At 45.2% G+C, this 11,907-nt stretch overlaps 1 protein-coding gene across 2 annotated transcripts; it reads left to right on the forward strand.

The window, feature by feature from the left end:
* Positions 1-117: 117 nt before the first annotated feature.
* On the forward strand, positions 118-10,807 carry INO80E (INO80 complex subunit E). 2 transcript variants are annotated; one of them, XM_079951395.1, is made up of 7 exons: positions 126-588; positions 4,343-4,413; positions 5,089-5,141; positions 5,685-5,760; positions 7,161-7,278; positions 9,075-9,203; positions 10,076-10,807. In XM_079951395.1, the coding sequence occupies exons 1-7, from the start codon at positions 499-501 to the stop codon at positions 10,277-10,279; spliced, it is 741 nt and encodes a 246-aa protein (XP_079807521.1). In that variant the 5' UTR covers positions 126-498; the 3' UTR covers positions 10,280-10,807. The 2 variants fall into 2 exon arrangements, with proteins under 2 accessions (XP_079807522.1, XP_079807521.1); XM_079951396.1 differs by lacking the exon at positions 9,075-9,203 and having other exon boundaries at positions 118-588.
* Positions 10,808-11,907: the final 1,100 nt, after the last annotated feature.

Here is an 11,907-nt window from a genome sequence, read left to right on the forward strand (position 1 = left end):
GGGTCGCGAGGGTTAGCAAATAAGCCAATGGGAGCGGATTCGACGGCGTCGCCGGGCCTGACGGGAAACGTAGTCCTAGCAACGCGTACGTGCCCGTAGCAACGGGGCGGTAGCGGGTACTTTCGGGTGTGACAAGCCAACGCGCGTCCAATGGGGGGAACGTTGTCTTTATATTACGCTGCGCTGCCCTTTGTTTAATTCCCTGAGTTTGGGCCCCTCAAAAGCTCCCATGACGTGTCTGAATAATAGGGACTCCAGATAATAATAATAATAATAATAAAAATTGGGGGTTAGTTGTTGTGGAAAGAGCCTCCCCGCCGCGAGGCATGCCGGGAGTCGTAGTCCTGCTCCTCCTGCCCATCCGCTTTGCTGAGGCTTCTTCCCGGAGCATGCCGGGAAATGTAGTTCTTCCACTGTAACCTTTTCCCCCCGCCCCCCTTCCGCGCTCTCTCTCTTCCCAGTCTCAGTTCCTGCCTCCAGTTGCTCCCCCAGGTGGGCATGAACGGGGCGGGAGAGCCTGATCCTGGCAGCGGGGGCTACAAAAGGCGCTACAGGGCCTTGAAGAGGAGGCTGAAGTTCCTGATCTATGTGAGGAGCTTGGGGGGAGGCGCTGGAGGGAAGGACTTTTGGGGTAGCAGGTCATGTTATTTTTGAAGGAGGGGGCAATTTTTACGTTTGCAGGTGGAGTGAGTTACGGATGAGTGAGAAACGGGGTGGTAGCCGAGGGGGGGCAGGTTATGCTGTGTCAACATGTTTCCGATTCCATGTGTCCAAAACATTGTGGGCATCCTGGTCTCGTGGGGGGGGGGAGCACGTGGGGCGCCCCGGGTTAAGATCTGTTGAATCAACCCGCGCTTTTGTTTTTATAGGGAGATCCGAGTAGATCTTAAAACCTTTATTGGACCGAGACTGGACAGCCTGCTCACTTGTAAGGGAGCTGAGAGCGGGGTTGGTTTCAGTGGGGTTTGTTCCCTAAAAAACATGCCTAGGATCTTTCGAAACCTAGTGTGACGTGGAGGTGTGTGTGCTAGGTTTGGGGGGCTTTTCTGGGGGTTTGGGGAGCAGTGAACTGAAGAAGAACTGGAGAAGGTACTTCGGTTCTGCATTCCTGTTTCAAATCTTATCTTTACCATGAGCTCGGTGATAGGCAGCTGTAGGTTAAGAGTGAGCAATATGTGGGAGCTTATAGTGCTAACCTACTTTGTAGGGTTATTGTCTGAGCATTAAAAAAAAAGATAAATGTGTGAGAAGAGCTTTCTTATAGCCATCTAATATCCCGCTCTTCAGTCTGGAGAGCAGCGCACCACAGTTAAAACATTTACAGTTCAGTACATTCAATGAATAATGATGATGATAATAATAATAATAATAATAATAATAATAATAATAATAATAATTTATTATTTATACCCCGCCCATCTGGCTGAGTTTCCCCAGCCACTCTGGCAGCTCCCAATCGAGTGTTAAAAACAGTACAGCATTAAACAATACAGCCTAGGACCCTCATACCTACGGGATTGCCTCTCCTGGTATGCCCCGCAGAGGACCTTAAGGTCCATAAATAGCAATATTCTAGAGGTCCCGGGCCCTAAGGAAGTCAGATTAGCTTCATCCAGGCCTCCAGCCTAGTGGAATGCTCTGTCTCATGAGACCAGGGCCCTGCGGGATTTGATTTCTTTCCGCAGGGCCTGTAAGACAGAGTTGTTCCGCCTGGCCTTTGGCTTGGAATCAGCCTGATCCCCTCCCCCTCTTTCCTTTTCCTTCTGTGATGAAACCCCTATTTGGGGACTTCCCTGGCTTTTTTCTGGTCCACGTAGGACCAGTCTGGATGTTTGGCCTTGGTGAAGATTTGACATTTTCTCCCCCCAAACAGTTTTTGATCTGGGCTTCCACTGAAATGAGGCTGCATTTTAAGTTGTATTTTAATCCTGTTTTTAAGTTGTATTTTAATCAATGGTTTTTATACTTGATGTTAGCTGCCCTGAGCCCGGTCTTGGCCAGGGAGGGCGGGGTATAAATAAAATAAAATTAAAATTAAAAACTTCCCTAAACAGGGCTGCCTTCAGATGTCTTTTAAAAATAGGATAGCTGCTTATTTCCTTGACATCTGATGGGAGGGTGTTCCACAGGGCGGGCGCCACTACCGAGAAGGCCCTCTGTCTGGTTCCCTGTAACCTCACCTCTCACAATGAGGGAACTGCAAGAAGGTCCTCAGCGCTGGATCTTAGTGTCCGGGCTGAACGATGGGGGTGGAGACGCTCCTTCAGGTATACAGGACCAAGGCCATTTAGGGCTTTAAAGGTTAGCACCAACACTTTGAAACACTTGGAAACGTACTGGGAGCCAATTCAGATCTCTTAGGACTGGTGTTATATGGTCCCGGTGGCCACTCCCAGTCACCAGTCTAGCTGCTGCATTCTGGATTAATTGCAGTTTCTGGGTCTCCTTCAAAGGTAGCCCCATGTAGAGCGCATTGCAGTAGTCCAAGCAGGAGATAACTAGAGCATGCACCACTCTGGCAAGACAGTCCGCGGCCAGGTAGGGTCTCAGCCAGCATACTAGATGGAGCTGGTAGACAGCCGCCCTGGACACAGAATTGACCTGCGCCTCCATGGACAGCTGTGAGTCCAAAATGACTCCCAGGCTGCGCACCTGGTCCTTCAGTGAAAGCATTTTAAAACCAGCAGAACAGCAAGGAATCTCTTTGAAACAAAGGAATATAAGACTAGTGTGAAACGTGATGATTTTTGGGAGCAGAGCTGACCCTTTAGTAGAAATCCAAAAAGCACCCCTTCCCTCTGGTATATAAATATTATTTGATTAAGTGATTTGATAGTTTGAAAAAGGAAAGAAAAAGAAAAACATTGTCAGCTCACATTAATGATAAAGTAACTGTCAATACATTTTAGTTTAGACAAATAGCTCAATATATGCTGTCCAAAAAGATATCCAAGCGAGATTTGTATTTCTAAAAAGTATGTTCAAATATAGCAAGAGTTTTAGGGTCTTTGGACCATTCCATAATAGATGGTGGGTATTTATCCTTTCAGGTTCAAAATATGTCTCTTAGTTCTCACAAGAGCTTGCAAAAATCACACTTCGTTGTCCTGCAATTAATTCCAGAATGGCTGACTAACAGGTTGGCATTCTTTTCTTTTTTCGATAACATTTAATTAATTTTCCAAAAACAACCAAAATAAAAAACAATAATAATATTCACATTCAAAAATTTATACCATAATCTTAATAGACTTTCCTCCACTTCCCCTCCTGGTTCCATTATTTACTCTTATTCAAGCACGTCCTTAAAATCTTATATTCTTAACAATTCAATATTTAAACCTTATTCATCTTATTACAAGTGACTTTTAAAAGTTCAACTAATGTAAAAGCCTACCCACAAAGCTTACAAGGTTATGCTTTAAACATTTCCCTTATTTAAAAAAGAGAAAACCAATGTCCTTTGGGTTTCAAGTTGTCTAATATGTCCTGCATAGTTCACTAATTTATTTTACCAATCTTCTTTGGCGGTGGCTTCTTCCTTCTATGGGGATGGCCTGGTCTTGGCCTGGCATCCACTCTCAGGTGCAGGAACAAAGTATTTTGCCTAGTAAATCCATCAAGTCCTGTACCTTTCAGAATCATAGCTTCTATTTTTTTAAACAAAGGTCATTTTCAACATTCTCTTCAGATCTTTATATGTTCCCTCCCAGGCCTTCTTAATAACTTTACATTGCCACCATGTATAGTAGCCTCTCATACCTTTCCCCCTTCCTTTCTGTTTTGTCTCCATCAAAGTAAAATCTTCCCAGATCAATTCACACGAGGTGCCATTTTTACTGTGGATCACCTTTACTTTCCCTTGTATTTTCCTTGAGCCTACCACCTCAACCTTTCCCACCTCAGTGGTTTGTATGTTCACCTCTTTTAAGTTGTCCCACAGCCTCTGAAAGTAAATTAGTATTTTCCCGGATTTGAGAAGCTGTTTTATCAACATTTTCCTTTATCTCGCACAATTCTCTTTTAAATTCTGAAAGCAAATCGTAAGATTCATATTTTGCAGTATATTCTTTTGACTTACGACCTTGCTGGTTTGTTTCAACTTTGGAATTTTTTCTTCTACCATTTCTAATTTCAGGTGGAGGGGGGTGGAATCTCTCCCCTTTCCCCAGCTTCCTCTCTAAGATTAAATTCCAAAACAAAAATTTTAACAAATTATATTTTCCCACATTTACATCCCTTCACAACAAAATAATTTTTGTTCTGTATGAATAAAGCTGTAATATTAATATTGTTTTAAAGTCTCCTTCTGGCTTGCATGGTCTCTCCTGTTATTTCTCAGGAACAAGAATGTTTCCAGGAAGAACTGAGAAAAGCGCAAAGGAAACTCTTAAAAGTTTCACGGGATAAAAGGTGCGCTGATGCGATAGAGAAGGGCAGAGGGGGTGCAGAATGGGGAGAAGATGGGGGAGGCTGTGGCGCTGACACTGAGAGATGCTTGTGGGCCTGGTGCGGGAGAAATGAAATATTTTAGTGATGAAGGGTGGGATATCAATTCTACAAACAAATAAATAATAGATAGGGTTGCCATCTTTTTTGGGCAAGGTTCCTGGGTCCTTAAAAGCTATGTGACAGGGGGAAATCAATGCATCTCATGATAGGGAAAACTGCACCTGTTTGGTTTCTGCCTGAAAAACTGCTAATAATGTTGCAGGCGAGCCTTGCCTTGAAAAGGTGACTGCTCCATAAATGGTGGGGAGGGAGCAGGAACAGGATATCTGAGGTGGCAGCCGGACTTAGTTTATGTCAAAGATGTCTAGCATTGAGATCCAGATTTTGTTTACAATACCAGAGCAGAATTTGAGACTTTGAGCACTAAAAATAGAGAAAAGTGCCTCAGTGTACATGTAGAGTGCCTTTCTTCTGCTACTGAATTTTCTGGTGCAATCTCTGTGCCACTTGGGTTTGAAGAGCAGGGCTTCTGAGGCAGGTGGCAGAGTGCTGGCTTCAGACATTCTCCGCTTAGAAATTAAGTGTTGCATTTGAGATTGTGACTTCCTCTCCTCCTGATCGTTTCCTGTTTTCCAGTTTTCTGCTTGATCGCCTGCTCCAGTATGAGAACGTGGATGAAGAATCATCAGGTAATTCAAGGCTCACGACTTTCTTCTGGTTGTTTGCTTTGGGGAGCGTAGCCCACCCACACTGTCTTGGACATGTGCAAAGAAGTGGAAGAAAATGAAATGTTGTTTCCACAGCAGCAGTAACGGCCTTCTCCAAAATAACAAAGCAGTGTCATGATTATGTCATGGTAGCGTATAATTCAATAAATGTGGTGGTAGAAAGACTGGTAGCTAAAAGTCATTTGAAAGGACATTATAGCTTAATCCTAAATGTCTGCAGTTTGAGGCCCAAAATGAGGAGGATCTGGGGCAAGAGCTCTTGCACTAGGAGATGGTCACATGAATCAGTGAAGCAGCATGAGTTTAGGCTGGGAAGACACGAGTTCAAATCCACCACTCAGCCTTGAAGGTTATGGGATAATCTTGCCCAAATTATATCTCTCGGCCTAACCTGCCTCGCAAGAGTGTCGTATGGATAAAATTACCCCCATGTATGTTAGGTACCTGAGTTCCTCAGCCGAACGTTGGTATTCAGATCTGACTGAAGCTAATTTTTCATTTCAGACTCAGAGGCAACAGCCTCCTCTGACAATAGTGATGGGGAGGTCCCCAAGGGAGCAGAGCCACAGTCCCTAAAGAGGTGAGTGTGTGAGCCCTGGTCTCCAAGATGAAGGGTGAGGATCAGTGCCACCAACCACGGGATGATATATCCTGTGGGCTTCCCCAATGGGCAGAATCCTTCTGCTTGGCCAAGTTCAGCCAGTTTTCAAAATGCTCTCCCTTTTTAGAAAGCCAAAAAGAGCACATGTGGTTTTCCTACATGACCTTGCAGGGCCATTTTTATGTACAGTGGTACCTCGGGTTAAGAACTTAATTCGTTCTGGAGGTCTGTTCGGAGGTCTGTTCTTAACCTGAAACTGTTCTTAACCTGAAGCACCACTTTAGCTAATTGGGCCTCCTGCTGCTGCTGCGTCACCGCTGCGCAATTTCTGTTCTCATCCTGAAGCAAAGTTCTTAACCCAAAGTACTATTTCTGGGTTAGCGGAGTCTGTAACCTGAAGCGTCTGTAACCCGAGGTACCACTGTATATGCTAGGGGGTGATCTTTACAGGAAGCAAAGATGTCTGTTTGGCTGATCGTCCATTGCATGCCACAGTAAAGCCATAAACCACACATTACGGTGCATGAGCAAATCACCCCTGCTTTCCCCTACCCCAAAGATGCTGGGAGGAAACATAAACAGTGATTCCTGGCTTTGTGTTATTCCTGAACCGTGGACTGTAGCTTTCTTCGCTCCCAACTAAACCACAGTCAAGCCAGGTTTTGTTGTTGTTGGCTTACTGGTGGTGGCTTTTTTGGAGCAAAACAAACCCTAATCCCAAGGTTGGACTGAACCCTGTGCCAGCTATCATAGCTTTTGTTTTCTTAAAGTTTATTTATTTCATTTATATACTGTCCTCCATCCAAAGATTGCAGGGAGGTTTACAGCATAAAAATTCAAAATGAGAACACAAAATACGTAACAAACCAAACCAAACCAATATTTATTTCTGTCTTGTTTCCTCCCAGTAAAAGTGGGGAACAGACATGATCAGCAGATATATAGCCTTGGTGGTGCTGGTGCTTCCACTGGGGGCTGCCTGGTTGAGGCCATTCCCAGTCTGTGAAACACCCTCTCTGGTGAGGTGTGTCTCCCTCCCTCAGTATTGACTTCCAGGAGAAATTTTACCTGAACATTTGATAGTTGAAAGACACTGTTTCTGGCAACTCTGAATTTTATTTTATTTTTTAGAATACAAAAATGTATTCACTATTTTGACACCCTGGGCTTCTTTAAAGGGAAAGGTGGGATATAAATCCAATTGTAATTGAGTAATGATAGGCACGTACAGGGTAGATGTGTGACGTGTAAACTGAGCCACTCAGTATGATTTCTTTGGCACCATGCGCAAGCCATGCCCGTAGGTGCTCTGGCCTTGTGGCTTGCGCTCGTGTCAACTTTTCATCCGCATGGCAACTCCTTTCTCCTTCTACCCACAGAAAACAAAGTCCGCAGCTTGGCAGCGCTTCATCCCCTTCGTCTTCAGGCCTTTCCCTCCAGCCAACTTCCGGCTTTGGGCTCCCGGCTTCAGGGACGCCATCTCCCTACTTGACCTCTGTGAGTAACTCCATTTCTGTCTGGGTAAAAGGACTGGGTAGGATAGGGCTGCTCAAGTCAAACTTTGCAGGCACTGCCTTCAAATGCTGTGAAGTAGGAAAAGACTTGGGCCACCTTTGCCCCGTAGGTTTAAAGCACTGAGAGATAGGGATAGAGATCCCTGGAAAGAGGGATTGACTGTTAAACCACCCTGGGAATTGTAGCTCTGAGGGGGGAATAGGGGGCTCCCTAAGAACTCTCGGCACCCTTAACAAAACTCCCAGAATTCTTTGGGGGAAGAAGCCATGACTATTCCAAGTGTCATGCTAGTGCTTTAAATGTGTGGGGTAAATATGGCCTTGGATAAGGTCCTTCTTAAATGCCAGCAATGGCTTGGCTAGGTTTTAGTTGAACTAACCTGGCCTTTAACATGGCCTACCATAGAGATGAGGCAATGGTGTCAGGGATTAGAGTGGCAATGAAGTTCCCATTGCTTTCCTAGGCCAAGACGAAACAAAGGCGCTCATCTTGTGTACTGTCCACCATGGCTGCGCTGACAGACGCTTGAATGCCATTGCCCACTCTGGCCAAGATTCTTGGGCAGCATTCAAAATGGTCACTCTGGTGTCTTTGGTACTGCTGCTAAGTTTGGCAGGATAACCATTTCTCATTATGGCCACAAGTACTCTGGGCCTCTCTCTCAAAATGGCTTCCCTAACTTCAAGGACAGAACTGACATTGGATATGGATGTCAGAACGCCCAAGGCTGTTCCTCACCCTCTCCTCCCCATACCACCTCCATTTTGCTTCATTGTTTTCTATTACAGCATTTATTTGTGGCTGCTAACATGCTATATAGACATGAAATGGAACCTCTCTCTGCCTTGGCCAGAGATAGCATAATATGTTGGGAGAAGTGAGTTCATCATACTGGTATGCGGGGTGGGGTGGGGTGATGTTTAGTTACCTACACCTTGTATAATAATGCACACCCATGCAGTGTTTGGGTCTGAGCTATGTGTTTGGGTAGTCAGTCATGTTTTGTATGTACATCTGGTCCCCTCAAAGAGGAGAAGGCCCATTTCAATGAAGGCTTGACATTTGCTTGAAAAGGGTAGCCAAAATGATCAAGAAACTGGGAACCCCTCCTCTACCAAGGAAGGACTAAAATTGTATGCCTTTTAGGGGGGTGGGTAGAGGGGGGTGACTAACCAAGTCTGGGGCTGATGGGACTTGTCATCTGAAACTTCCGGCAGGCACCAATATAGGGAAGGCTGTGGTAAGAGATTTATAAAATGACATGTGGAGTGGAGAAGGTGGAGAGAGACTTTCCCCTCCCCTTTCATAATACTACAACTTGGGCTCACCCAGTAAAAATGATGGAGAGGAAATTCAGCATCAACCCAAGAAAATATTACTTCACAAAACGTGCCATGGCTTATGGAGTCCCCTGCCGCTGGGGTGTGATGGCAACTCGCTCAGGTGGCTTTCAGAAAAGTTTAGACAAATCTGCAGAGGGGGAGAGGTCTGCCAAAAGCTACTTAGCTGCTACGGCTATGTAGAACCTCCAGATTCAGAGGCACGCTATCTCTGAACATGAGTTGCTGGGAGGGGGCTGGATTGGGTGGCCTTCTGGTCTGATCTTAAGATGGCCGGTGGTGATGCTTGGCCAGCTCAAGCTTACAGGCATAGATTTCTCAAATTATATGTGTGTGGCTTCTTACTCGGAACCCCTTTCTGGGGCTTGCATGCTCATCATTCATACTTTGATTTCTTATTCCATCTCCCCACCCCGCCTCCACCCCTTTCCCACCCAGCTGGCTTCACCCCCTTATGCTCCCTTCCCCTCTGACTACCTGGCACTAGAGCCTGAGCCTGGGCCCCCCCAACCTGATGCCAACGCCACCCGCTCTGCCAGGCGGCCCCAAAGGCCCCGCAAGCTCAAGGTACCATCTAGATTGCATGGGGGGGGGGGAGGGTGTCTGCAATCCACTAAGTGGAGAGGTTGAAGTCTGAATGTAGGGGACTGAATTAAATTTGGGGCTCTTATTGCTGTATTTCAATATAATTTGGGGGTGGGGAGAATAGAATGTAATTTTGGGTGTGTTTCTCTCTATATATACACGCAAACACATTGTGATGTTTTCTATGCACATGTAGATTGAATTATTCTCATTGAACACAGTAGGGCATAAAAACATAGAAAAGCAATGAAGCTGCAACTACACTGCAAACTTAAAACTCATTTTGAACCTCTGTGGTATCATGGCTTCTCTCCAGGGAACCCTGGGAATTGTGGAGGGTTCTTCTGAGCAACCCGCTGGGAAATTTCACTTTCCCTCACAGGACAATTTTTGTTTGTTCTGGGGGATTGTTTGAACCCATCAATACGGCACCTTTTTAGCCAAAAGACACAGAGGCATTTTAAGAAGAAAACGATGTGGGGCATGGCAGAAAGAGGAGGTTCTCTTGGATGGGACTCAGTGCTACGTACAACATTGCAGACCCACCCTGTAAATTATTGGAAGGCTCGCTCATCCTGTCCTTACACATCCTGGATAAACGCTAAGCTCTCGGTAACAAGCATGGAAAGTTCTAGAAGAGAGGTCAAGTGTTATGGGCTTGGGCAGGCTAAAATAAGTACAGTGTTACTCTGGGTGGAAGGAAATTTCCGCAAAATTCTGCCATTTCGTACGGGGGTGGGCAACGTACTGCTCCTTTCTGTGTGGGACTAGAGAATGCAATGCAGGAGGAGGAGGTTTGGCGCTGCCTGGCTCACTCTCCCACCCACAATTTCTTGTTCTTTTCCCCACTGCAGCTCCCGCTGCCCCCCACCTCCCACTCTGACTGTTCATCTGTGGTGGTGGGGTTGCCCTTCCCTTCGCCCCGCGGGACCCCCAAGCTGCCGCCGCCCACCATCCTCAGTACAGTGCCCCACCAGATGTTCAGTGACACCGGGGAGGGAAGTGGCGAAGACCCCCTGGATGGTGACGATGAATTGGTAATCGACATTCCCGAGTGACAGTGGCAAGCGGTTCTCTCTGCTCAAAGGACACAGGCCTCGCAGTGGTGTGCGTGGGGATTGCGCCCCACAATTTTTATTTTTTTTTGTTTACAGACTCCAAAAAACATGCAAACCAGTCAATAAATGGGATTTTTTATATATATATAAAATTCCAGTTGCAATTTCTACACATACCCTCCCCCAAACCCCTACCCCAAACTTCCCTCTTCTCCTAAACCCCACGAGCCCTTAGAAGAAGTTGCCTCTTGCTGAGGCCAGAGGTTTCTTGATTCTCTTCAGTCATGTACCTTCATCTACAAACTGTATTGATTAAGAAAAATCTTTGTGAAAAAGTGCATCCCTTTATGAGGTGGGAAGAATCTTCTTCTTTTTTTTTAAACTACAAAAGAAAAAATCCCTTTAAAGGCAGGGAACTCTGAAAAAGTGCTGGAAATCTCCTGAGGGGAGAAAAAAGTGAACGTTTTTAAGCACTAGGAGAGGTTTTCGCTGCACATGTAAACATTTGAAGTCAATCTGCTTATGAAATATTTTTGTGGAGTTTATCCTTCAAAACCCACTTGGGGATTGTTTTACATAAAATAGAAAGATCACCAGTGTTTTGAAATATATATATTTTACTAGATGGTTTCTAGTAAGCACCCAAATTTTGCTACTTGTTGCGATGTTTTTATTATTATTTTTGCTACAGATATTTTAAAGTGGTAGTAGGATGTATACAAGAAACCATCCCGTCGTTACAAATATAAGTGCGCGCACACACAGTAATCTTTAGAAACTGGACAAAAAATGTTGTGATTCATGCCTCAGTGACAGGACTTTTAAGGTAAGAGCAAATGCCAAATTTTTGCCTAGCTGCAAACATTTGCTCAAAAGGATAGATGGAAGACTCTGCCTTTCTAAGAGCTGATTCACATTTTACCCAGCAAATGGGTGTGTCACTTGGGTACTGAATGTCTTCTGATGAACAACTGAAATGTTTGATGGGGAAACAAGTGTGTCTAGTTGAGATGGATACATATGGTTTTGCGCCCGATGTGGACAGGTCAAATGGGCCCCCCAAATATGTTACTAAAAGAACATAAAGTTAAATACATGACAATGTGCTGCCCTTAATGGTACCACAAACACAGTTGCTTGTGGCAGGCCTTCCTATCCTGTCTAAAAGTATGGCCAGGCCAGGCCTGGAAGTGTGTGATGGACACATAAGTCTCCCTGGCTTATGCCCACTCCCTGTTCCCATGACTCTCCATCAGAATTTGCAGCATTGACCAGGATAAATCCCGAAAGGAGGTTACTAAAGGCACTATTCCAATGAGAGAAGAAAACGGGAGCCATCTCAAACAAGCCAGCAAGAGAAGAAAATGGGACTCCCCCCCTCCTTAAAGCCAGAGCAGCCTAATGAGTTGAAGATTTAAAAAAGGCATGTACTGTATAAGAAATAGAAGGGCAGGCCACTAGGACTGTGTAGTCCAGATTTGCTGGGAGAGCAGAAGATCTGGTGAGTGCTACCAAGAACAATAAAAAGGTGTGTTTGAAGGAAGAGGAAGGGCACTAGGCCTGTTTCTCAGTAAGGATGGTGAAATATTAACAGGTGGCACAGAAGGCTGGATTGCTCAGTTGCTCTT

This window comes from Podarcis cretensis (assembly GCF_951804945.1).
Source record: "Podarcis cretensis genome assembly, chromosome: 13".
In the NCBI taxonomy this organism is placed as follows: domain Eukaryota; kingdom Metazoa; phylum Chordata; class Lepidosauria; order Squamata; family Lacertidae; genus Podarcis; species Podarcis cretensis.